At 38.7% G+C, this 27,312-nt stretch overlaps 1 protein-coding gene across 5 annotated transcripts in view; it reads left to right on the top strand.

Moving 5' to 3' along the window:
* The window catches only part of LOC134353594 (liprin-alpha-1-like), a 155,849-nt gene that overhangs the window by 125,214 nt on the left and 3,323 nt on the right, over positions 1 to 27,312 (top strand). For 4 of the 5 annotated variants that reach the window (XM_063061692.1, XM_063061693.1, XM_063061691.1 and 1 more), the window contains 10 exons: positions 5,922 to 6,012; positions 9,262 to 9,343; positions 12,085 to 12,285; positions 12,757 to 12,819; positions 13,724 to 13,750; positions 14,414 to 14,589; positions 16,288 to 16,385; positions 17,900 to 18,075; positions 25,048 to 25,116; positions 25,339 to 25,504. In XM_063061692.1, the coding sequence (XP_062917762.1) occupies positions 5,922 to 6,012; positions 9,262 to 9,343; positions 12,085 to 12,285; positions 12,757 to 12,819; positions 13,724 to 13,750; positions 14,414 to 14,589; positions 16,288 to 16,385; positions 17,900 to 18,075; positions 25,048 to 25,116; positions 25,339 to 25,504 (1,149 nt within the window). The remainder of the gene's footprint in view (positions 1 to 5,921; positions 6,013 to 9,261; positions 9,344 to 12,084; positions 12,286 to 12,756; positions 12,820 to 13,723; positions 13,751 to 14,413; positions 14,590 to 16,287; positions 16,386 to 17,899; positions 18,076 to 25,047; positions 25,117 to 25,338; positions 25,505 to 27,312) is intronic. The other variant, XM_063061694.1, reaches the window with a different exon arrangement.

Raw genomic sequence — 27,312 nt, 5'->3', positions numbered from 1 at the left:
AGGTAGTGCTGAGGATGCAATGCGATTGCAGCAGAACTACAAATCAGAAGAATGGGGAAAACGTGGCAGATGGAATACGGTGTTGGGAAATGTATGATAATGCATTTTGGTAAAAGGAACAATAGTGTGGACAACTATTCAGGTGGGGAGAAGGTTCAAACATCAGAGGTGCAGTGGGACTTGGGAGATCTCGTGCAAGACTCCCAGTAGATTAATTTGCAGGTTCAGTCTGTGATAAAGAAGACTAATGCAATGTTGACATTTATTTCAAGGGGATTAGAGTATTAAAGCAAAGAGATGATGCCGAGGCTTTATAAGACACTAACTAGTAAGGCTGCACTTGGAGTATTGTCAACAGTTTTGAGCCCCGTATCTCAGAAGGGATGTGTTGTCGTTAGAGAGAGTCCAGAAGGGGTTCACGAGGATTCTGGGAAAGAAGGGGTTAACATATGATGAGCATTTGGCAGCTTTGGGCCTGTACTTGCTGGAATCTAGAAGAATGCGGATCTCATTGAAACCAACCGAATGTTGAAAGGACTAGATAGGGTGGATATGGAGAGGATGTTTCCTGTGGTGGGAGTAACCAGAACTAGAGGGCACAACCTCAAAATTGAGAGGCGACCTTTTAGAACAGAGGTAAGGAGGAATTTTTTTAGCCAGAGTGGTGAATCTGTAGAATACTCTGCCACACACTGCAGTGGAGGTCAAGTCCATCGGTATATTTAAGGTGGAAGTTGATCGCTTTCTGACTGGTCAGGTTATTCAAGGATATGGTGAGAAGGCGGGTGTATGGTTGAGTGGGATCTGGGATCAGCCATGATGGAAATGCCTAATTCTGCTCCTGTCTTGTGGTCTTAATATTAAATCCACTGATTCAATGTTAAAGTCATTCTCCTTTAGATCCCATGGATGATTACTTTCCTTCTTGGCCTGCATATGTATGTGTGTTTAAAAACCTTATTAAAATATTCAGTCTCCTTTATGCCTCTACAAAATTCTATCAAATTAGTCATGCTCAACATTCCCTTTTCAAATCTATCTTTATAAGACCCCATATGACATGAGAACAGATTTAGGCCACCACCATTCCATCATGGCTGATTTATTATCCCTCCCAACTCCATTCTCCTGCCTTCTCCCCATAACCATTAACACCTTTTCTAACAAGTCTATGAACCTCCACTTGAAACATACACAATGACTTTACCTCCACAGCTGTCTGTGGTAATGAATTCCACAGATTCACCACACTGGCTAAACAAATACCCCCTCATCTCTGATGTCTTTGCTTTCTGAGGTTGTGCTATCTGGTCCTAGACTCCAAGTCCATCATTAATCTTCACTTTTCTGAATGAAGGGTCAAAACTATTCGCTATTTCCAACAAATATACTTGCAGATTTAATGCAGTTTGCCAAAATAAATTGTTTAGGTGAATATACATCCCTTAATTAAGTGTAATTTAAGTGTTTTGCTTTCATTAGCCATTCTCTAAATGGGATTAGAAGTGGCTAGCAAAGCTTGCGTTGCAATAACGTCGTAATTTAAAATGTGTATTGGCTATTACTAATTAAACACTCGGGACAGATAGTTAATTCTCTGTACCAGATGCGAAATTGCCAAAGCAAATCAGCCATCAACGAGATAAACTGTTTAATTTTCACTTCCATTAAAATCATCAAGAATGCCATTTTATCCCCATGCTCCATGCGGTAATATTTGTGTATACTTATGAAATTTAAAACGCTCTGTTGCATTTGAAACTCCTGACTTTCCTCCTTCTAAGAACATTAAAGTTGCTAATATTTTGTTTTTAAATGGAAGAGGTATTGCCTTAATTAGAAGTCATTTTGTTTTCTCTGCTTTTAGAGGAAGCAAGGAAAAGAAACATCTGGATTATCGCAACACGTAGGGAACAGATGTTCTTTATTTTGTTTGATGTGGCATCTGATATCCCCATTATCATCACAAAGGACAATTCCATACTTGTAATGCATCCACACTGTTTCCTTTGAACTACACAACCTTCACATCTCCCTCTTTGCACCCACACTGCTGACACCCAAATGGATTTAAATCCCCAGTCCTGCTGAAGGGCCTCGGCCCGAAATGTCAGCTGTACTCTTTTCCATAGATGCTACCTGGCCTGCTGAGTTCCTCCAGCATTGTGTGTGTGTGTGTGGTTTGGATTTCTAGCATCTGCAGATTTTCTCTTGTCTGTGATTAAATCAGCATTATCTGGTCTTCCAATTAACTGTGGTTCACGGCTCTTAGGCTAAGTCCACACTCGACTGGATAAATCTGTAACCGAAGCTTTTTCTCTTCATCTTGACCCTCCGTCCACTCTGAAATGGCGTTTTCCTCCCCCGAAAATGGAGCTTTTCTAAAACACTGTCCAGAGTGTGTAAATCTGAAAACACAGGTTGAGCAGTGTATTGAGTACAGGGTAACTGGAGCTTTTTAGAAACGCTGTCATGACGTGCCAGAACGGATGGTGGCGGCAGCGCGGCATTTCATTATTTTCTTGAATGCAACCTCCAACACCATAACAACAATGGCAGATGGTTTCATGCGTGTGTTGTTTACTTTATTGTCTACATTAATAGCTGCTTTTTCCAGCGGAGGTTTTCTTTGTATTCCTCGAAGACATTGTTGAAAACTTTCTTTCGCTGTTATTGTACGTACTCTAGATTTTGACCAATGGAAATAGCACAATGCCGCCGCGGAAACGGAAATAGTATACTGTTTCCTCTTCGCTTTTTTTCCTGTAGATGTGTCCTGTGCATGCCCAGTAGGAGAGATTCGCTCAAGTACCCATTTTGATGTGGACGGAGGTATTTTCAAAAGAGCCTGGTGTGGATGCCTATCGTTTTTACGCGAAACCAGTGTTTTCAAAATTATCCGGTCTAGTGTGGATGTAGCCTTAGTCACCCATTGTTCAGAGCTGAATTTTAAATTTAATCTACAATCCATATTCAGATCTGAAGTTTGGTGGCTAAAACTATTTCAGTAGTACTTAATGGGGATCAATATATTGAAGAACAATCTTGTTGTTCTGTAAGAACTAGCAGTACTATTCAAAATGATTTGAAGTTGTGGCAAGTTGGAAGGCATGAAAAGTGTGATCTAGGGTCTCTGAAGATGTGAGACCAGCAGTGTTTAAACAGTGGAAGAAAGCAGTATCAGGTTTATTATCACGGGCGTATGTTGTGAAATTTGTTTTGCAACAGCAATGTAGTAATTTTTTAAAGTAAGTTACAATAAGTATATATTAAAAAAAAAACAAAGTAGTGCAAAAAAGAGCAAAAATGAGGTGGTATTCATGGGTTCATGGGCAGTTGAGAAATCTGATGACAAAGGGAAAAGCTATTCCTAAAACATTGTGTAGCTTCAGTTTTGTGCAAACAAAGTTAAGAAAGCACTTCATAGGTTTGAGTTCAAACTTATTTACATTATCTTAATGTTTTATTAATTTCCCTTTCCTTCTGACCAACCCAAAATGAGGACTTTGTTTATTAAATAATGCAGTAGTAAATAGTAGTAAGCAGTTACCATAAGACATGGAATCAGAATTAGGCCATTCGGCCCATCAAATCTGCTTCACCATTGCATCACTCAACCCCATTCTCCTGCCTTTTCGTACCCTTTGACACACTTAACTAATCAAGAACCTGTCGACCTCCGTTTTATATTTTCAATGACTTGGCCTCCACAGTCATCTGAAGCAAAGAATTCCACAGATTAACCACCCTCTGGCAAAAGAAATTCTTTCTCGTATCTGTTCTGAAGCATCATCCTTCTATTCCACTGCTGCAGGAAAAGTCCTCTCCACATCCACTCTTTGTTTAGCCAAGAGTTCCTAACCTGGGGTCCTCTGTTAATGGTAGGGGTCCATGGCATAAAAAAGGTTGGGAATATTCGATGGGTTTCAATGAGACTGGTACCAGGATCGGCAAGTATAGATGGTCATTGACTGCTCCTCTGTAAACCTTTCAATCCCAGAATAATTCCCTTGAATCTCTGAACCGTCTCCAATGCCACTTGAACTCTGTATTCTTTTGAAAAATGATATTGGCATGATGCTTGTTGGATCCCAGGCTTGTGCAACTGCATAACACACTAGACTTGTTTAATTTCTCCTTGTGCCGAAGGGGGAATAAAAAGAGTATTTGCATGTTAAAGTTGCTTTTTTTTTTTGCCTTCATCATTACTTGCATCATTTTTATATTTAGGACAGGCAGTTTGCATGTAATATGGAGTAGTTTTATACATGAGTATGATATTTTCAATATTTGATATTGTTGCATGAAGAATAGTTGAAGGGATGGTTAGATATTAGTGGAAACATGATAAATTTGAATGCTTCTGAATTAATGCTCCTATCAGGTGTATAATTTTAATAGGCTATATTTAATTATTCAAGTCTTATTGATTTTTCATAGTACATTTAAATTGCAGATAAGTTTTGATATGTTCTGTGAATAGTATGCATCATCATAAATATAAACAAGATTATTTTCTTTTCTACTCATTTATAACCAACAGTGGGAAGAGAAATGGATAGTTAGAATTGTGGATTCTGCTCTAATCACCAAACTGCATTGTCATGGTTGTAGTAGTCAAGGCTAAAAATTATCAATCTTTTCAGGCTTTGCTGTAGTCTTCCAACCATCAGCCATTAAATGCTCATGTACTGTATTTTTCTGAGGTTCCCACGTTCTTCTCTGTGATCTGTGAGGAGGTTCTATCTAGAGATCTGAATTTCCTAATATCCTTTGAAACTGCTTTACTTTGGCTTTTTAAAGGTGGAATAAACCAACATTCAAAATCCCATTTGCGTATTTTGATGAAACTAGTTAGATCAATTATTTTCATGAAGAAATTGTAATTCATCCGGGCCATTGCCATTGGGAAGGAGGTACAGGAGCCTTGGGTCCCACACATTCAGGTTCAGGAACAGTTATTGCCGTTCAGCCATCAGGCTCCTGAAACAGCATGGATAACATCACTCATAAAACACAGAAATCTACAGCACAGTACAGGCCCTTCGGCCCACAATATTGTGCCAACTATGTAACCTACTCCAGAAACTGCCTAGAATTTCCCTACTGCATAGCCCTCCATTTTTCTAAGCTCCATGTACCCATTTAAGAGTCTCTTAAAAGACCCAACTGTATCAGCCTCTACCACCGTCGCTGGCAGTGCATTCCATGCACCCAGCACTTCGTGTGAAAAATTTACTGCTGACATCCCCCCCCATACCTGCTTCCAAGCACCTTAAAACTATGCCCCCTCATGTTAGCCATTTCAGCCCTGGGGAAAAGCTTCTGGCTATCCACACGATCAATGCCCCTCATCATCTTATAGACCTCTATCAGGTGACCTCTCATCCTCCATTGCTCCACGGAGAAAAGACCAAGTTCACTCAACCTGTTCCCATAATGCACACTTTCCAATCCAGACAACACCCTTTTAAATCTCCTCTGCACTCTCTCTATAGTATCCACATCCTTACTGTCATGAGGTGACCAGAACTGAACTCAGTATTCCAAGTGGCATCCAACTAAGGTCTTGTATAGCTGTAACATTACAGCTCTTGAACTCATGAACTCAATCCCACAGTTGATGAAAGCCAACACACCATACACCCTCAACTCACCTCGACACTTGCACAACCTATGGATTCTTTTTCAAGAACTCAATAGCTCATGTTCTCATATTATTGATTTATTTTTTCTTTTGTATTTGCACAGTTTATCTTTTGCTCATTGGTGGTCAGTCTTTGTAGTTTTCATTGATTCTATTGTATTTCTTTGCTTTACTGTGAATGCCTGCAAGAAAATGAATCTCAGAAATATTGTGATGTATGCATACTTTGTTAATAAATTTACTTTGAACTTTGATTTAATTTTAACCTTTATAGGTGGCATACCTGATATGGAAACCTGTCCTCAGGACACCTTGGGACTCAGTAAACTTGGCCAAGCAGAAAAAGATAGGAAATTAAAAAAGAAGTAAGTTTTTCTGGAAAAGTACTTTGTGAAGTACTTATGAAAATGCATGGCTATTTAGACTCCATTTCACTATTTGTGTTTTTAAAAATCTTGTGAAAGAGCTACAGTAATATTTTACATGGTACACACTATGCAAGTGGCAATGTTTAAAATCAACCTATGTCTTTTGAACAATTGTCAACTGTTGCAAGAAGCTTGGATCTTCCCTCCATCCTTCCATTCCCATATCCTTTCCTTTTCCCTTATTTTATTTTTAATTTAAAATTAGTGTTTTACATTTTTTTTTCATTTCTTTCCCTTCTTATGTTATTATTCACTCCATGACCTTAGTAACAAATCAGGGTAAGTTCATTTATCAGTAACCTTCATGAATGCTTTTGGTTTGCTCTTTGTCAATGTCTCATGGTAAAGGGTTCCTTTTTCTTCTGGAATGTGTAGAATGCTGAAATGTAACTTGGATGCAAACATTTCCATCGTGTTCCAGTTTGTAGAGTAGAGATTTTTATTTCATTTGGATCTGCATGTTGTTTAAAAAGACCATAGCCCTAAAAGGTTGTTGTAATGGAATATTTGTCTTGCAAGCAGAATCTGTCTCTGACCTAATTCCCATAGTGATTAAAATTCACAGCTAGATAGGTAAATTAGTTGTATTTATTCGATTTCACATGACTGGACCTCACCCACTCAGTCCAAAGAACTCCATAGAATGTCACCAATAATGATGCCACATGACTAAGGCCCATATTCTGAAAAAAGAGGGGTCAAAACATTTAGATCAAGATCTGTATTTGCTTTAGAAGAAGAAAAACTGGTATGCAGAAGGCTGGGATGTTTATTGCCAGGTCTTAAGCAATTATTCATCATTGAACTATGAAGTCCACATTTTTTTTTTAATAAGTACTCCATCCTTGGCTGCACCTACAGCATTAACTAATTTGCATTTATAAAGTATTTTTGAAGTAGTAATGCCTTGTCAGAACACCTTTCTTGAAGTGCATGAGTTGGCTTTCAGTGACACAAGTGGAGGGAGTTCTCCTTTATAATTATTGCAATTAACTTTTAACATTCATATGATTCAGGAGCAAATTAGGCCATTCAGCCCGTCGAGTTGGCTCTGCCATTTGATCATGGCTGTTTTATTTTTCCCTCTCAACCCCATTTTCTTGCTGTCTCCATATATCCTTTGATGTCCTTACTTAAAGCAGATGGGTTTTTGATTAGTATAAACAAATCAGCCATCTATGGCAGTGAATTCCACAGATTCCCTAACACTAGCTAAAAAAAAAAATCTGTCCTTTTATTCTGAGACTCTGCCTTCTGGTCCTAGACTCTCACTGCTGAAAGCATCCTTTCCACATCCATTTTATCCAGGGCTTTCAGTATTGGGTAGGTTTAAGAGATCCCCTCCCCCAATCCTTCTGAGCTCCAGTAAGTAAAGGCCTAGAACTATCAAACACATGCTCCGCCTACACTAACTTTTTCAGCTCTGCTATCTTTCTCATAAACTCCCTCTGGACTCTCTCCAATGCCAGCACATCTTTTCTTGAATACAGGGACCAAAGTTGACACAATACTCTCAATGTGATGTGACTAACATCTTAATAAACCTTAGCATTACATCTTTACTTTTGGCGCGACCATTAAAAATGGACGTATATTCAGTTTATAGCACTGGGCCAGGTTGTTCTGTCTGACAAATTCAAGCTGGTGTTAATGTATAATCCTGCTCCCACATAATCCCATCATTAAATATTTAGATTATTTTTCCCCTTAATCAAATTTCTTTAAGCCATTCAAATCAACTGCTTGTCATGGTTCCACATTCTATCTCTACTGAGTGGAGAGATTCCTTAACTGAGATTTTAAAGCAATTTCTGTTCAGTTGTCAAAGCTGTTGTCGTACCAGATAAAAACATTCTTTGTTTCATCCTTAATGTTATTTTGATATTGTGTTGTACATTGTCTTCGTGTTGAGAATCAGTTTATCAAATATTGTTAATTCTGTTCAGACTTGTCCCTCACCAAAAATATCCACCTAATGTACTATATATTTCAGTATCTTGGAACCTTTTGTACAAGTTTGCTTCCATTAGCCAACTCTTTCCAAGTTGATCTGTAATTTTGTCCTATTTGATTTGAAATCTACGGTATATCCCAGTTACTCTGGACAAGTAGTTTGTACCATTCCCCTGGAATGTCATTTTAAATGCTACTCAATGGATTTCCCCTTGTTTGTCGGAAAAGTATCCATCGTCCACTTTACAATCTGTAACTTTCAACTTGTTCATCAGTTTGCAACCCTTTTTCCCTTCATGAAGTTCTGCTTTTGCATCATTTAACATGAGATGTTGCTATCAAATTGTTCTGTAACCATGTCTTATTATGGACTTTTAGAAAAGAGAATTTGATATCCTTATCTGGTGGTGTTTTTAATTGTCCTCCATATTAATACAGCTAACGATTGGGTTCACGATAAACAAAGGTAATAAATGTCAACAAGGCCACATTGTAATTGTGGGCACTCTGGTAACATAGCGGTTAGTGCAACACTACAGATCAGGGCATTTCGGAGTTCATTTCCAGCACTGTCTGTAACAAGCTTGTAGGTTGTCCCAGTGAACTGCATAGGTTTCCTCTTGGTTCTCCAGTTTCCTTCCACAGTCTAGAGTTAGTTAGTCAGTTAGTTGATAAATTAGTCATTGTAAATTATCCTGCGATTAGTCTCGTGTTAAATAGATGGGTTGCTGGACAGTGAGGCTCATTGGGCTGGAAGGGCCTGTTCCACACTGTATCTCTAAATAAAAAAATATAAATATCCCATTAATAAATAAAACCAAATACTCGTGTGGGCATTTGGGAATAAAGCTCTATTAATACTATCATGCTCTCATTAACTGGAACTCTTTGGGAATGGAAGTACTGTTTGGAGTATGGATGCGTGAGTGAATATTCTGCGTGGAGCTTCACTGTGTAACCCAACAACACTTCTCTAAAGGAATGGATTTTCTGACTTTCCTAACAGTACTTTGCTTTATTAAAACAAAATATTGCTCATGCTTTCCTACAAATATTTCACATTGCAAGTTTGTGTGAATTTAACCCAATGTGCATGTTTGAAGTACTATTTTAAAACTTAACATAAAAGTCATAATGCAACACTTAGCTCTGAGTGTCAAAGGAATAATACTGGCCATTTTATGTGTAGTTAATGAGTTATTCTGGTCTGATAATATACTGTTTGTACTTTAGGACAGAATTATTGGAAGAAGCACGAAGGCAAGGGTTACCATTTGCACTATGGGATGGTCCCACTGTGGTCGTATGGTTGGAGGTGAGATTGCAGATCTTATCAGAAAAGCAGTTTGGTTTTAATTGTTTAGTAAGTTATTAAGAAGTTTATTGTACTCGCAGGTAGTTGGCCGAGCAATCGTCCTCAGATAATGGATCTATTTCCACAAAACTGTACAGGGCTAATTTGGACCCCATGCTTAATTCTTATAATATTTAATTTTTTTCTATTAATTGCATATGGTACTGAGGGGAAATAAGAATAGATCAGGTGAAGTTGTTCTTCAGGAATTCTTGTGGACCCAGTGGGTCAAATTGATTGCTGTCATTTTGTAGGTGGAGCTAAGTACAGGTGTCCCCTGCTTTTCGAACGTTCGCTTTACGAAACCTCATTGTTACGAAAGACCTACATTAGTACCCTGTTTTCACTGTTATGAAAAAAAGGCAGCGCACAATAAAAAGGCAGCGCACAATAAAAAGGCAGCGCGCGCTCTGAGCAGCCGCTTCTCCCCCGGATTCGGAATGGCATTCTCACCGGCATTGCTTAAACATGTGCCTGTGAGCAGCCGTTAGCAAGATGAGTTCTATAGTATCGAAAAAGCCTGAAAGAGCTCGTAAGGGTGTTACACTTAGCGTAAGACTAGATATAATTAAGTGTTTTGATCATGGTGAACGAAGTAAGGACAAAGTGAGTTTGGCTTGTGGAAGCTGACGAACATGATGTTGAAGAGGTTTTGGCATCCTATGACCAAGAACTGATAGATAAAGAGCTGATGCAATTGGAAGAGGAAAGGATAACAATCGAAACCGAATGAGTAATGATAAGGTACAACTTTAATTTTGAAAGGGTATGTCGGTTTAGGGAATATTTGCAGGATGGTTTGAGTCCTCACAAAGAACTGTATGATAGAAAAATGCGCGAGGCTCAGCAGTCAAGCAAGCCTTCCACATCAGCCACAGCAGACGACGAACCTTGACCTCTGACATCGAGGTGGGCAGTCATAGGAGAAAATGAGCTGCCTGCTCTAATGGAAACAGACGACGAGATGACACCCCAGTGTCCCACCACCCCAACACCCAGGCCACGGATAGATACCGATTCGTGGAGAATGCAGCAGTAGCTGGGAGACACACAGCGCATCTTTAAGAAAAAAGCCGAAATAAACATGCTAATTAATTACGTGCTGGGCAGCACCTAATTAATTAGCATGTTTATTTCGGCTTTTTTCTTAAAGATGTGCTGTGTGCCTCCCGGCTACCGCTGCATTATCCGCGAATCAGTATCTGTTCGCTGCCCGGAGGGTGGGGGTCACTGCACCACCCAAACTCTGATAACTCAGCTTAACACACCACCGTCAGTGTGCTCGGCAAGATGACTTCCCGATTCCCGTAAATGATACTACACTGTACATGTAGGCTGTGTATTTTTACGTGTTATTTGGTATGATTTGGCAGTTTCATAGCTTAGAGGTTACTGGAGAGCGCTTGCACCATGATTTTGCCAACGGCGGCTTGCGTGAGATTTTCGCTACGGAGAACAGTTCAGGCAATGATTGTGGAAAAATATTTCTACTTTATATAAGCTGTGTATTTATCATATCATTCCTGCTTTTACTACATGTTACTGTTATTTTAGGTTTTATGTGTTACTTGGCATGATTTGGTAGGTTATTTTTGGGTCTGCGAATGCTCACAAAATTATCCCATATAAATAAATGGTAATTGCTTCTTCGCTTTACGACATTCCGGCTTACGAACCATTTCATAGGAACGCTCTACCTTCGGATGGGGGGGAAACCTGTATTAGAAATATTTCCACCACCCTTTTAGGCAAGCATTTAAAATCTTAACTAGTGTGTTTACTGACTTTAAAATAAAACATCTCAAATGTAGCTAATTAATATTCTGTCAGCAGGCAGAGCATTTTACATTAAATTGCCAAATTGTTGCAGATTTCTCCACCTGCAGATATGACCTGAGTTACTGAGTGTTTTCAGAAATTTCTATCAATGGCTTAGTATGCAGTTGAATGGAACGGTGCATGGATATCAAAGAGAGCACCGATGCAAATAGCAAAAATCATTTTTGCTATATTAATTGCCTGAAGAAGTAGAATTAACTGACGAGGATCTGACTGAGATTTGCCTTCGTATTTCAATGTAAATGTCTGGTTGAAGTTGATAGAAAATAATATTTGTCTCTCTGCAGCAAGGTAACATAATGGTTAGCACAGTTGTATTCCAGCACCACAATTACAAATGATGGTTTGATTCCTGCCACTATAAGGAGTTTGTACCTTCTCCTTGTGGTTGTGTGGGTTTCCTCCAACAGTCCAAAGATGTATAATTAGGGTTAGTGAGTTTTGCGCATGCTGTGTTGGCGCCAATAGAGTTATGTCACTTACAGGTTGCCAGATCAATCTTTGCTGATTTGATTTGACGCAAACGAAGGGTCTCGGCCTGAAACGTCGACTGCGCCTCTTCCTATAGATGCTGCCTGGCCTGCTGCGTTCACCAGCAACTTTGATGTGTGTTGCTTGAATTTCCAGCATCTGCAGAATTCCTGTTGTTTGATGTATTTCACTGCATGTTTTGATCTACATACAACAAATATAACTAATCTTTAGTTGAAGTGTAAAACTGATATCTGCCTGATGTAGAGAGTTTCTCATATGTTGGGATAAACTTGGTTTAATAGTGTTTGGCAAAAGTAGTGGTTAGTCAGATTGTGAGTAATTGTAATTTCTGCTTACAGATCTTTACTTCACTGTTTTTGTTTCTGCAGCTTTGGGTTGGCATGCCTGCTTGGTATGTTGCAGCATGTAGAGCCAATGTTAAAAGTGGTGCTATCATGTCGGCCTTATCAGATACTGAAATACAGCGAGAGATTGGCATCAGTAATCCTCTTCACAGGTTAAAATTGCGTCTAGCCATCCAGGAAATGGTATCATTAACCAGTCCATCAGCACCTCCTACTTCACGAACGGTAGGAACCAATCTCATTCTTTTATGGAACAGACTGAAAACATGTAAATAGATTTTATTTTGTATGATTAAATTCTTCCAATTGTGCATTAACAATGGACTATGTTTTGTGTTGGAAATGTATTTACCTTATTTTCTATCTGTTAATGATGCTTCTTTTGGGTGCCAATAAAGTAGACGAGATTAAATTGAATGCTTCATCAAAACCATGTTAAGTAAAATCTTGTTTGCGTTATTAAGAGGGCTTTCTTCCCACATCCGTATTGACTCAGAATGACTTCCTTCAGCTTCAAAGCTAAGTTTTTGTGGGCATATAAATAACTTCATCAATGTTCTGCAATACTTCTAACAAACTGTTGCATAAGCGTAAGCTAACCTCCTCAAACATAACTATTGCTTAATGATCTGGCACCTCTCTTTATTGCTTTCCTGTCACTGGATTTGATTGGGTCTCTGTGGGTTATGTCATTAGTCCACTGGAAATGTGTGGTTAACACATGAAGAAATGGAAACTCTTGCAGCCACACCACAGACGGTTAGTCGATGTGTTTATTAGTTTCTGCCCATCATCCCGTCCCCTTCTATCTTGTGTCTTTCAATCTTGTAAATGCTTTTAGTGCTAATTAGTTAGGAATTTTAAAATGTCAGTTGAAATTTGAGCTGGATGCATGCACACCCAAATAGAGCATTTTTTCAGTAACCCAGTTTGTAAGTCTGAATGCAATTTTGGAGTCAAGCCTTGGGGATATTTCTGTGCAAATAGTGCAATGCTCTACAGCAGTGTAGAATATGATTTTAATCAGGCATCCTTTCTATTAAACATACAAAAAGAATTGTGGAGGAAGCTACGTGACCTGAGTAAAATTGTTTCATTCTAATCAGAGTTATATTCTGGCTTTTTCTGGAGGTGTCACAACAATGCTTATTTTCCAAATCAAAATTCTTGAAATTGTCAGCTGTCTAATCTCTGTCTTTAAGGCAATTATGAATAACATCAACCTTTATAAATTCAAAATCAATTTTGCATCAGAAAATATTCTGGTGGTTAAATAGCAAATACATTGTGCAAAATACCTTGACTTTTTTTTTGTTTTTCAAAATATCAAACTTGCTAAACCATAGAATAAACAGGCATTCTGTTAAGAACTATATTCCCTCAAAATGTGTTTTTTTTTAAAAGTGTGCATGCTTAAAGTAACTCAGAAATCTGGAATTTGTCCAAAATGTATGCTTGTATAGAAAGGATTTTGCAAAATGCATCTTCTAACAATTTGTTTGACACTTAACATGGGTGTTACTTTTTAAACATAAGTAATCAGTGCTTGGAATTTACATTTTGCTGGTTTGTCTTGCTGATTATGAGAGCTTACTAAACCAATATATCATTATTAATTTTGATCCGTGTTTTCCTCTCGCTTTTCTAACTGCTTTAACATCAGGATGATGGAGAGGGCAGCTGGGCCCAGGTGGGCGTTTTAACAATATATTATCTTTCTCTTTGCTAACTACGCTGCATGATTTTCCCCATCCCCTTTTATTTACTTGCTTTGGATTTGAAAAGTTTCACAAAACGCAAGTCATTTGCATGAAACTTTTGCTGAGAATGCATTTTTCCCATTGCAGTTAGTGGATGTTACTTTAAGACAGGGTTATATTAAGGTCATAATGAACATTCTGTTAAACCCTTGGCTATGTTCCATATGCCTTCGTGGTGTAAAGGCTAAAAGCTGTTTCATTCGTTGGTAATTGATCACAATATTTCATAGTCACAGTTTGTTTATTCACTCGTGGAATATGGACTGTTTATCCCTAAATTCCCCTGAAGTAAGGAGGCAGTTTAAAGTTGGCCACTTTAATAGATCCATAGTTTTGCATAAGTTGTATTGATTAAGGATAGCTAATCTCTTCTGAAGGAAGGGATGATCAAGATTGGTTTGGGATGTCCTAGTAGCTTCATTATTACTGTTAATATTGGGTGTCCGTAATTGCTTGAATTGAAAGTCCCAGTTGAATCCTCATCTTCGTTACTAATGCATTTCCTTTTTTAAAAAAAACAACAGAAATGTGCCTTTTGATGGTTCAAGTGGAGTTGGTGATAACATTATGCATTTTTCCTTTGGGGAGTTCAGACTTTAGCGTATGGGGACATGAATCACGAGTGGATCGGCAACGAGTGGCTTCCCAGTTTAGGTCTGCCTCAATACCGCAGCTACTTTATGGAATGTCTTGTTGATGCTCGAATGCTGGACCACTTGACAAAAAAAGATCTCCGGGGGCAGCTTAAAATGGTCGATAGCTTTCACAGGTAAATTCTTTGGGGCTAGATTAATTCAGAAATTTGATATTTATTTACTTATTGCAGTGCAGCACGGAACAGACCCTTCGGGCCCTTTAAGTCATGCCGTCCAGCAATCCCCCGATTTAATCTCATGCAGTCACGGGGAGAACATACAATATCCTTACAGGCAGCATTGGGAATTGAACCCAGGTCCCCTGTACTGTAAAGTGTTGTGCCACTGTATCGCCCTACTATCTATTAGTATTTTGATGAAATGTTCCACTCTTGAAATAAACAACAAATGACAGTTTATTTTTAAAAGTTTTATCCTGAGGATATGGCAATTAATTTGGGTCTTGTTCAGGAAAAATATTTTGAGTTTGGAAGGAATAAGGGTGGGATTTGTATTGCACCTCTTTTATTAATTTGGAAATATTCATGGGAGTCAGCCTTGTGGAAATCTTTAATTAGTTATTTAACACTTAATACTTTGCATTAGCCTTATTGAACACATAAACCCACATTAGATGAACGAAGGAGACTTGGGAAATTATCAGCATCTGTTTTTATTTAGTTCTTAACCTTTTAACTGAAAAAAAATCATTTTAATTGGAACAAAGTATTTCTGTGCCTTTAGATAATATTCTGGAATTAAGGCAGTGTTTAATTTCTTATTAATTTAAAAGATTTGGAACAGTTGTTCTAGATTTAATTAATTCTTGGAGTATGGATGCCATTGGCTGGGCTGGAATTCATTTTTCTTTCTCCCAATTACCATTGAATTAAGTGGCACGGCAGGTCATTTTGGATCATTTTTCAGGTCAAACTACATTGCTATTGGTTTGAAGTGAGATGGATCAGATGGGTTAAGTACTACAGATTACCTTTCTGATAGGATGTCCATTATGGTGATGGTCATCATTAAACTAGGTTTCCTTTGTTTTATTGAACTCATGTTTCTGTTTTCATAGGAAATATTGTACTAGTGTCTCTGGATGAGTAGCTAAATCCTCTAGATTACTAATCCAATAATATAACAAATGGGTGGTGGGGTGGAGATGCACCTTTACCAAAGGAGGTGTAAAGCACTCCTTCCCTCCGCTAGCCTGCTGGTCATCCTTGGGCAAAGTGAAACACCAGTTTAGCCCCCAATCAGTGTCATGTGAAGCCATGGGAGCAGCTGGTGTATGATCATATGAGCAGCTGCTGCATAGCCCATATCAGCTGGTTATGCAACCTCTAACACTAGGCAGACAATCTCTGAAGAGTATCGATAATGGCTGGCATCACCCATCTTGTAAAGACACTGCCCAGAAGAAGGCAATGGCAAACCACTTCTATAGAAAAATTTGCTAAGAACAATTATGGTCACCATGATCGACTACATCTTACTAACAAGGCACATAATGATGATGAATATAACGATCATGCTATCATGCCTCCATTGCTTATTTAAGTTAGTTATCTAACGGTTAATTATTAATCAGCTACTTAAACAGAATAAGAAGCTGAGATAAATACTGAAATTTGATTGGATTTGTATAAAAAACTGAATATTGAAATGAATGTAGAACAGGTTGAAGGGGAAAACCGTAACTGGTAGAATGAAATTTCTAATTTAAGTGTATGCTACTTTTTCGTAATGGAAAATATTTAAGAATGCATAGGACCCATAGTCTTTAAAGTTTTTTTTAATACTCAAATGAATATTTTGTCTTTAAACAGAAAAAGTCTACATTGTGGAATAATGGCTTTAAAAAGACTGAATTATGACCGCAAGGAGCTGGAACGAAGACGCGAAGAAGGACAACATGAAATTAAAGGTATGGTTAAATTTCAAATCTTGATTTATTCCATCCCATAACACAATCTCAATAATTGCACCACGATCTAGCTTATTAGGTTCCTGGTACGAATTTCCTGTTCTAAGCTTTCAGAAGTTTTGCTCCAGGTTTTTAATAATAAGCAAATATTTATTTGCCTCTTTCTCTCAAATGGGTCATGAGACCCTTCTGGAAGAGAAGCTACAAGAAAGAGATCCAACATAGAAATGTGAAATTTAAAAAGCAGAATTAATGCAAAGATTAAATAGCACTCCTCTACTCTCCCGCTCAAGCACTGAAATTCTACTACAACACTGTTCGTTTGAAATTTCCCAAAAAATGTATTTTGGCCTCAACGCTGATTTCGTGAGCCAGACCTCTTAGCCTGAACATCCTTCATCTCAGAGTTTTTAGTCCAAGATTTCCAAATCTTTTTCGGACCATCTGCTGCTGAACTGCTTATTCCAAATATTTAGCTTCTTCAGACAAGTATTTCATTCCTCCCCTAGCCATCTCTTCTACATAAAACAAAAAGTTAGGAAAAAATATCTCAGCTGCTAGGCAACATCTACAAGTAGAGAAATAGTTATCGTTTCGAGTCAAAGAAGTTCCATCAGAACTTGAAGAGTGAAAGTATGTCCTTTCTACCATTGAAACACACATGGCATGTCATGCTTAAATTGGCACTCAACTTAAAAACAAAATCTTGACTAGCGTAAACCACCTTTTCTTGCCTCCTGTTTAAATAACTGCCTTCGCCTTGAAACTGCTGCTTCTTTCTTTGTTTTGGTAATCATCTTCTGTGCATTTCCTTATCACTGTAGTTTGCTTTCCTTGTCTTGGGTTCCATTGCTGGAACTTCACTTTCAATGACAAATTGTATTTGAATCACTTCTAATCGGGAAAATAATCACAAATATAAATTGACTCTTCTCCAAAAGGAGGACTACAATTAAGGCCATTAAATATCTAACAATTAAATGGTGTCGCATGAAAAAATTCCAGATCTTATGGGCTTGAGCTGCTAGTGTTGGAACTATGAAGTTTGGGAATGACTGAGGCCAGAATAGGAAGTGGAGATTAGATATCTCAGATTTTTTTTAGGGTTGGAGAAAGTTAAATTGAAAAGCATTAGGTGAAGTTATGGAGGTGTTTTGAAAGAACGTGAAGTGTTTAAAAGGAAGTGTTATGTAACCTGTAGTCATTACCGTTAGTGAATATTTAATCTCCTAATTTAAAATCCTTGTTGATTACCATTGTTCAGTTGTTTGCTTATCCTCTGAAGCTTCTTAGTTTCCTGCATGGTATTGTAGCCCCAGAGTGCACTCAACTGAATTCTCTTATTAATTTACTGCTAGTGTACATTATCTTTTAATTAATTATAATATGCCATGAGCAAATCCAGCAATTTGATTCTGGACTGCCTACATGTAAACTTGGACGTGATGAGATAAATATTTTATTGCCTGAATGATTGTGCCCTCTCTAATACTATTTCCCGTTAACTTTTACAGATGTTATGGTGTGGACTAATGAGCGAGTGATACGTTGGGTTCAGTCGATTGGGCTTAAGGAATATGCAAATAATCTTTTAGAAATTGGAGTTCACGGTGGACTTATTGCACTCGATGAACTTTTCGATTACAATGCACTGGCTCTTTTGTTACAGATACCAACACAGAATACACAGGTAAATGGAGCTAATATTCCCATATGTAGAGTAATAAAGGGACCAGCTGATGTACACTGTTTTCTAAACAACTATTTATTTTGTATGAAATAAATGATATAGAAGTGGTAGAAATATTCACCAGGTAAGACAGTAACCATGCAGAGGAAAATGGAGCTCTGACCTGAGTCATTAACTGTTTCTTTCTCGGGTGCTACCTGACCTGGTTGATGTCTTCTACTTTTGTTAGGTTTACAACAGGAAGTCCGATCATCACTTTCCAGGCCCTTGGATTTTTCTTCCCCGTGTCATAGTGATAGAAAACTTCAGCACTGAAGCAGGCCTTTTGGCCCACCTAGTCTGTGCCGAACCATTTAAGCTGCCTAGTCCCATGACCTGCTCGCAGACCATAGCACTTCCATCCTTCTGACTACCCAAACAAGTGGTGAAATCAAAATTGTATCAACCACTTGTGCTGGCAGCTCATTCCACACTCTCCTCACCCTCTGAGTGAAGTTTTCCCTCATGTTCTCCTTAATGATTTCTTCTTTCATTCTTAACCCCTGACCTCTAGTTGTGGTCTCACCCAACCTCGGGGGGAACCTGTTTGAATTTACCCTATCTATACTCCTCATATGTCAGTGTATGCTTTTTTAAAATTCCCATTTAGCGTAAGGTGCACTTACAACACAAGTCAAAAAATAAACAGTGTAACGCTACTGGTGCTTCGTAAATGATGAGACCTTGGTGGTGGCAGGGTGTTCAGTAGTGTCTCAGCCTGTGGGAAGAAGCTGTTCCCCATCCTAACGGTCCTTGTCCTAATGTTACGGGCCTCGTGCTTGTTGGTGACAGTCAGAGATTGTGGGACAGATAGATCTTTGACAGTTCTAAAGGCCCTGTGTACGTGGCGCTGGTAATAAATATCTCAGATGGGTGGAGGAAAGACCCTGATGATCCTCTCAGTGGTCCTTGCAATCCTTTGTAGGGACTTGCAGTCAGATGACATGCAGTTGCCATACCAGATGGTGACACAGCCGGATGTCCATAACGAAAATAAGGCAGTCAGGGCCAGAGAACTGTAAGTTATTGAAGTGATGGAGAGCGTGTGAACTGAAAGTGATTGGCCAGTCTCTCTCCCCCTCCCCAACCAAAACCAAATTCTAAGCTATGATCCTTCTCATCTCTATGCATTCTGAGATCTCACCGGTATATTCTGGCTCCATATACATTTGCCATTTTGGCCCTTAAAAGGACCCTACTCTTTCACTGGTTATGCTTTTGCCCTTAATACTTTAGTCTTAATTCTTCAGTGTTTTCCCCCAGTCTTGTCTGCCATTTATGTGTGCTAACTCTTTGTCATCCTCACTTTTTTTTGTCACTTCCACTTTCTGTATTCAAGAAACACCTCCTATATTTTCTTGCTCAGTTTCTGAACATTAAATTTAAATTTAGTACCATGGAAATGGTGGCAATGAGTTGTTGAAATGGTAATAGGTCTGTGTGCCCAAGAGAAAGAAGGCAGCCTGTTGTTCTAAATGTCCTTTAATACTCAACGTGACAATGTTCTGACAAGTTGGCCTCCAGTCTTTTTTGATCTCTTTCCCATTTTCTTTTATCCATTACCTTGTACTTAATGTCAATCAAGTTTTATGGATTTCTCCCCAGTTTTTGTAACTCCCCAAGTTTTTTTTTCCCTGAGTCAGTCCCTTATCTGTCCATTGTTTGGTTTCCCCTTATTAGCATGACATTTTATATAACTCAACAATTCCTTGCTCTTAATGGAAGCAATTATCAAATCATTCAGCCCTTTTGTACCTTCCTTCTGATCAAACATTTAATTATCCCTCTTACTTCTGCCCTCAATTATTTTTTAAACTTACTGAAGCATTTCAGTTTTCTAATTTCACTTTACCAGAATGAACTGCACAGAGGTTGACATCCCATTAACATTTTGTGTTTTAATGTACTTCTTGCCTTGCAAAACCTGTACTTGTATCATAAAACTGATATGTTACAGTGGGCACACATCCCTCCCCTACTTCCCCACATTACATACTATCTCTTTCAGGCCCTAAGTTCACAAATTTATTTTTTTTTAGTAACTCCACCTGTATTATCTCCTTTAACCCTGCCTAGAACTTGACTTTGATTCATCTCTTTTAACAACTTTACGATTTTCTCCTATAGTGGCTTAATAAATTTTTCTGTCAGATGACGCCATGAAACAACTTGTGGATTAGACATTAGATATAACATATTCCATGTGGTCAGGATTGCCTGTTTTACCATTATTGCAGGTTTTCATTCCCCTTCCTCACTTGGATTTTTATAATTTTAAATGGGAGTAGATGAGCTGAGCTTGAGGAACTCTCTGCATAGATTGATCTGGTCTCCATTGGAAGTTTATGGTTCCTCTTTTATCAGTTTTATGTAATACAGGTTTCAGTCAGCAGTGCTTTGTTTTTGTCAAGGTTACACACAGAACCTTAAATTGTTGTTTAGCATTGAGATGCCATAGTTTTGTTAATTCTTTTTAAAGATTGCTCATAGTTAACTGCTGGTTTACGTCATGCTTTTAGTCAGCAAAGATGAAATCTGACTGAGGAATTGGGACCCCCCCCCCACAATTGCCTTTGTGCCTAAAATGATTTCCATTTTCTTGCCTCTCTAAGTGCTGCACTGTGAAATTGGTTTAGGAACTGCACCTCAAGAGTGCCATCTGTTGGCAAGAAGGTGGTGTTGCAGGGGTAATTCAGAAAAAAGTTCTAACACAAACTGACAGCTGCCACCTAGTTTAAACAACATCTAGTGCACAGTTAATCAAGGATATTATTTATGCTGCTTGTTCACCTCTTGGAAACTGGCAGGAGCAAACTGCCTGGAATCTCTTGTAGCAGTTCATCAGTTTTATGGTATTGCTTTACCAATTTTGTTGGTCAGTTTACCTCTATTTCCAGTACTTCTAATTAAACTACACCAATGCAAAAGGAACTAACATGATTTAACTGTAAAGTAATGTCCTTGAGCTTTGCCCTGACTTTCTATATCTTGTTATCATATTTGCAAGAGCTAATAAATAGGATTTGGAAAACCTTTGCTGCAAACGTTTATAACTCCTTATGTAAATTCACTTTCTGTAATAATATAGCTGTCCTTATTAACTATCTCCCCACCTCTCCAAATAGTTTTGAAAAGGAGGCTGTTTACTGGCTTGAGTTGAGTAAAACTGAAAATCCAGCTTCTTGGGATTTGGGTGGCAGTCTGACACTTTGGCCACGTTTTTAGTTGCAATACGTACTAACATCCCAACAAACATTTAATTCACTTTTTAAGGATTTATTATTTAATATTAATGTATGGAGCTAACTGCTAAGGGGCATGGAGACCTTGGACAATAGCCTGGTAAATCTTTTCTAAACTGTTTCCAGCACATATTAGTTTCCATCTTTAAATAACTAGACTGTGCACTAGATGTGGTCTACCACTGCCCTATGTAAGTGAAGATGAACCTCCCAACCTTTGTATTCAATTTCCCCAGTGATCACGTTCTGTTAGCTCCCTTGGTTGTATGAGCATTCTTCTTGCAATCATGTACTAAATCACCGGGATCTCCTTGTATCTCAGAGCTCTGCGGTCTGTTATCATTTGCATTCTTTGTAATGTTTACTGCCAAACTGAATGACTTTGCTTCTCCCACATTATGCTTTATTTCGCAGATCTTTTCCCACTCTCATATGGAGCTACAAAGTTCAAAGTAAATTTATTGTCACCATGTATTATCCTGATTTTTTTTGCAGGCATTCACAGAAGAACAAAGAAATACAATAGATGTAATTTAACAAACTACACAAAGATAGACAAACATCCAAAGTGCAAAAGAAAGCAAACTGCAAATACAAAAAAAATAAATAATTAATACTGAGAACATGAGTTATAGAATCTTTGAAAGTGTGTCTATAGATTCTGGCATCAGTTTAGAGTTGCGGTCAGTGAATTATTCCATGCTGGTTCAGGAGCCTGATGGTTGAAGGCAATTGTTCCTGCACTATAAAAGGGAACTGTGAGAGCCTCCTTCGGTCAGAGTTGACCAAGGATATTGCGTCCTAGCTGTCTAGATACACAAGCCGGAACAGTAGGACATGGAGAGCAAGCTGTTGCCCATGTAGCAAGCTTCTCCCCACCCCCCCCCCCACACACATCTATGAACCCAAAGGAACTGCTGAGGCTGATACAGTTTGGTACCAGTAGCGTCACAGGAGTCGCCAGCCAGCGTTGACTTAATGTAGGTCTGCCTTGGGGACTCCAGCTCTGGATTTTAAGGAAATGTATCATTATTTAATTATCTAGCTTTGAGATATCATCAAATTTAGTAACTTTGCCTCTTGGTGCATTCATCCAAATTATTTTAAAAAACGTAATAATCCCTCTCTTGAACCCCATGGCTCACCCTTAGGTAAATCTCGCCAACCAGGAAGAAAGCATTTATACTCTGTCTGTTTCCTGTTAGCCAACCATGTCCTCTTGCACCATGAGCTGGCTGGCTGTGACATTCATGCCAGTTCCATGACGAGAAAGCAATGCAGTTTGGCCACCATTTACTACCCTCTTCCTCACACACGTGTTGGTACACTGGGAATGCCATGTTTGTTGCAGTTTTCATCCACCAGGTGAATGCTTTTCTGGTGTCATGGATTCTTGATTACCTGACTGGCAGACCACAATACGTGTGCTTGCAACACTCTGTCAGACAGAGTGGTCAGCAGCACTGGGGCTCCACAGGGCACTGTCTTGTCTCCCTTTCTCTTCACCATCTACACCTCGGACTTCAACTACTGCACAGAGTCTTGCCATCTTCAGAAGTTTTCTGGTGACTCTGCCATAGTTGGATGCATCAGCAAGGGAGATGAGGCTGAGTACAGGGCTACGGTGGGAAACTTTGCCTCATGGTGTGAGCAGAATTATCTGCAGCTTAATGTGAAAAAGACTAAGGAGCTGGTGGTGGACCGGAGAAGGGCTAAGGCACTGGTGACCCCTGTTTCCATCCAGGGGTCAGTGTGGACATGGTGGAGGATTACAAATACCTGGGAATACGAATTGACAATAAACTGGACTGGTCAAAGAACACAGAGGCTGTCTACAAGAAGGGTCAGAAGCCGTCTCTATTTCCTGAGGAGACTGAGGTCCTTTAAAATCTGCCATACAATGCTGAGGATGTTCTACGAGTCTGTGATGGCCAGTGCTATCATGTTTGCTGTTGTGTGCTGGGGCAGCAGGCTGAGGGTAGCAGACACCAACAGAATCAACAAACTCATTCGTAAGACCAGTGATGTTGTGGGGATGGAACTGGACTCTCTGACGGTGGTGTCTGAAAAGAGGATGCTGTCCAAGTTGCATGCCATCTTGGACAATGTCTCCCATCCACTACATAATGTACTGGTTGAGCACAGGAGTACATTCAGTCAGAGACTCATTCCACCAAGATGCAACACAGAGCGTCATAGGAAGTCATTCCTGCCTGTGGCCATCAAACTTTACAACTCCTCCCTTGGAGGGCCAGACACCCTGAGCCAATAGGCTGGTCCTGGACTTATTTCCATCTGGTATAACTTACATATTATTTAATTATTTATGGTTTTATATTGCTATATTTATACTCTATTCTTGGTTGGTGCAACTGTAATGAAACCTAATTTCCCTCAGGATCAATAAAGTACGTCTATCTATCTGTCTATTTGCAAATGAGAGGAGGATCTTGAGGGTTATTCACCTGTGCAAGCATGTAATTCTGTGCTGTCCTGAATATTATTTAATACCTCCCCCCACATGGTGTAGCTCAGCAATTCAGTTCCTTGTGTAGTTATCTTTGATTTGGTTTCCATTATTATTGACAGTGCATTTGCATTTAGGCCTCTGCAAATTCTAGGAAGGGGAGAGTAACCACAAAATGGAGGCCTCCTGCTTGAAAGCTGAAGAACATTGGAAAACTGATAAATTTTCTTTTCTCAGCTTCAAAGTGATGCAACCTAGAATTGATCTAATAAAAAAAAATTCAGGTAGTTTTATGGTATAGCGAACATGATAGATAATTAATACTTCTCAGTTTAAATTTGCTTTCACTGAAGAATCATTGTAAGTATTGGATAGAACGCTGTCCTCCAGTATTGATTCCGTTTGAGACCCACTCTGGAGACTTGAACTCGGGGAGGGGTGTGGCGGGGAAAGCCAAGGATCCTTCCACCCTTGCATTGGGATGCAAAAGGTCCTATGTCACCATCTTAAAGAAGGAAGGGAATTTGCTCCAGAGTTCTGAGCAATCTTTACTTATCATTTTCTAGTCACAAATTAAGTGCCTAGTCATTATAACATTACTTCTAATGTGAGCTGTCTGGGTACAAGCTGGCTGCCGTGTTGCTAATATTGCTTCTCTCAATTCCAATAAACAAGGGCATTAAAGTGCCTTGTGATGTTCTACAGGGGATATTAAATGTGCTTTATAAAATAGAAATAAGGGATTGCTGTCCTGAAATGTTAGCTGTTTCTCTTTCCACTGATGCTGCTTGATCTGCTGAGCTTTTCCAGCCTTTTTCTGTTTCCATTACAATGTAAATGGAAGCATTTTAACAGTACTCCTTTGGTATTGTGTATTTCTTTATATGTTCTATTGAGTTGTGATAGAAGGATTTATAGGGTTTTTTGGCTTTTTCAAGTTTTGCTAGTATAAAACTTAATGCCTGTCCTGTTGCAATGTACAGGAAGTGAAGTTATTGAGGTAGGAAATTCTGTTCCAGATAAAACTGAAAGGATTATTGCATTCCAGTTGGGACTTATTGTAACTTTGAGTAAATATTTCCATCACCCTGTGTCTGGAGGTGCTAGTTTCACTTTAGTTAATTGCTTTCTTTACATGTGGCTTGTATTAGAATTTGTCGTGGATGATTAAATTTGAAAGCATTTTGGTTTGCATTGAAAATAATTATGACTTTATGTTTACAGGCCCGTCAGTCACTGGAAAGAGAGTTTAACAACCTCTTGGCTGTAGGAACGGACCGGAGACTAGATGATGTAAGATTTAAATGTAACTCATTATGGAGATTTTTATAATCTTCCCCATTGATTTGATTTCTATGTATAAATGTTTTCAATTCTGTCCAAATAAACTTTATTGTACTTCAGGGTAAACTTTTATTGCCTAGAGTCAGTTAAGCTGCATGTATTTTAAATATTGAAGGGGAAACTATATATAACGCGAGAGAATTAATGTGTACTTATTTTATTTCCTTGAAGGAGGATGAAAAAGGTTTCAGGCGAGCTCCTTCCTGGAGAAAGAAGTTCCGACCAAAGGACGTAAGGGGTATGACACCTGGATCAGCAGAGACACTACCTGCTAATTTTAGAGTTACCTCAACAATATCTTCACCCTCCATGCAGCCAAAGAAGATGCAAACAGATGGTGTGTATTGATTTCCTGTTGAAGGACATTAATTGGCACGTTCAATATGCATTCAGTGGCCACTTAATTAGGTACAGTTGTACATCTTAATGCAAATAACTAATCAGCCAATCATGTGTCAGCAATAAAAGCATGCAGCTATTGTCAGGAGGTCATTTATTCACACCAAACATCAGAATGGGAAAGAAAGGTGGTCTAAGTGACTTTGACTATGGATTTCTTGTTGGTGCCAGACAATGATTTGAGGATTTCAGAAACTGCTGATTTCCTGGGATTATCATGCACAACATTGTCTTAGAGTTTACAGAGAATTGTGTGGAAAAGCAAACAAAAAAAAAATCCCGTGAGTGGCAGTTCTGTGTTAGTGAGAGAGGTCAGAGGAGAATGACCAGGTTCAATCTGACAGGAAGGTGACAGTAACTGGAGTAACCACACTTTACAACAGACAATCTCTTGAGTGTACAACATGTCTAGCCTTGAAGTGGATGGGCTAGAACAGCAGAAAGTCATGAACATACACTCAGTGGCCAATTTATTATTTACCCAGATGTACCTAATAAAGTGGCCACTGAGTGTACAGTATTTTTTGCCATTGGATACCTTCAGAAAATATTTACAGACTTTGCATTAACTTTAAATATACAAGTATGTCAAAATCAATTTAGCTTTATTTGATAACTCGCAAAGCAAAGTAACAAAAAGCCAGTTTTCTATATACCTTAACAGTGAATGTTTGATCACAATTCAAAATCCTATTTTGTCTCAATTGTGGCTTAACATTTGCAAAATAGTTATGCACTCAAAAATAGCAAAATGATATTTCTGCTTCAATATTCTAAACTTTTCCTTTTTCACAATCTTGAAGCTAAACTTCGTATTTTGTTCTTTTTAATTTAAACTAAGTTCAGTGCATTCCTCTGAACTTATGAATTATACTAAAATGACATTATACACTGCTGTGTCAATTATAGTTTTAAAATAAACATCACAGATGAACTAAGTAAACTGGTGTAGATTCCAACTTGACCTTCTGTTTGGGTCTGTGGTGAGCAAGCCTGCGCAGAAGGAGCTTTACCACACATTAAAAGAAAATGTAAAATCAGGCCGCGTTCCTGTTGCTAATCGTAAGTGCTGTTCTGTAATGGGATGGGGTTTGGCTTGGCTGGGTTTCTGCTTGGTGTGGCTCCATAGGCAGCACCGATGTTTCGAATTCAAGTTCTATGTCAGAAGTTTAAGCTTGTATTTCAGATTGACATTCCAATGGAGCCACCTTATAAAAGCTTATTTAGACCATAGTTAAAGTTTGCTTAGACCATAAGACATGGGATCAGAATTAGGCTATTTAGCCCATTGAGTCTGCTCTGCCATTCCATCATGGCTGATCTATTATCCCTTTCAACCCCATTCTTCTGCCTTCTATAATCTTTGACATCCTTTCTAATTAAGAGCCAGTCAACCTCTGCTTTAAATATACCCAATATCTTGGCCTCCACAGCCATCTGTGGCAATGAATTCCTCCTCACCTCTGTTCCAACGGGATGTCCTTCGATTCTGAGGCTGTGCTCTCTGATCTTAGAAAACATCCTGTACATATCCTCTCTATCTAGGCCTTTCAGTGTTCAACAGATTTGAATGAAATCCTCGTCATTCTTCTAAACTCCAGTGAGTCCAGGCCCAGAGCCATCAAATGCTCCTCATATGTTAACCCTTACATTCCTAGGATTGGTCTCATGAACTTTCTATGGACCCTGTGGAGTTACATCACAATAATAACTTGGAAAACTACAAAAAATATAATTTCAGAGTAA

This window comes from Mobula hypostoma, chromosome 11, assembly GCF_963921235.1.
Source record: "Mobula hypostoma chromosome 11, sMobHyp1.1, whole genome shotgun sequence".
Classification (NCBI taxonomy): domain Eukaryota; kingdom Metazoa; phylum Chordata; class Chondrichthyes; order Myliobatiformes; family Myliobatidae; genus Mobula; species Mobula hypostoma.
Note: the sequence above shows the minus strand (reverse complement) of the source record. Positions and strands in the feature narration are given on the sequence as shown.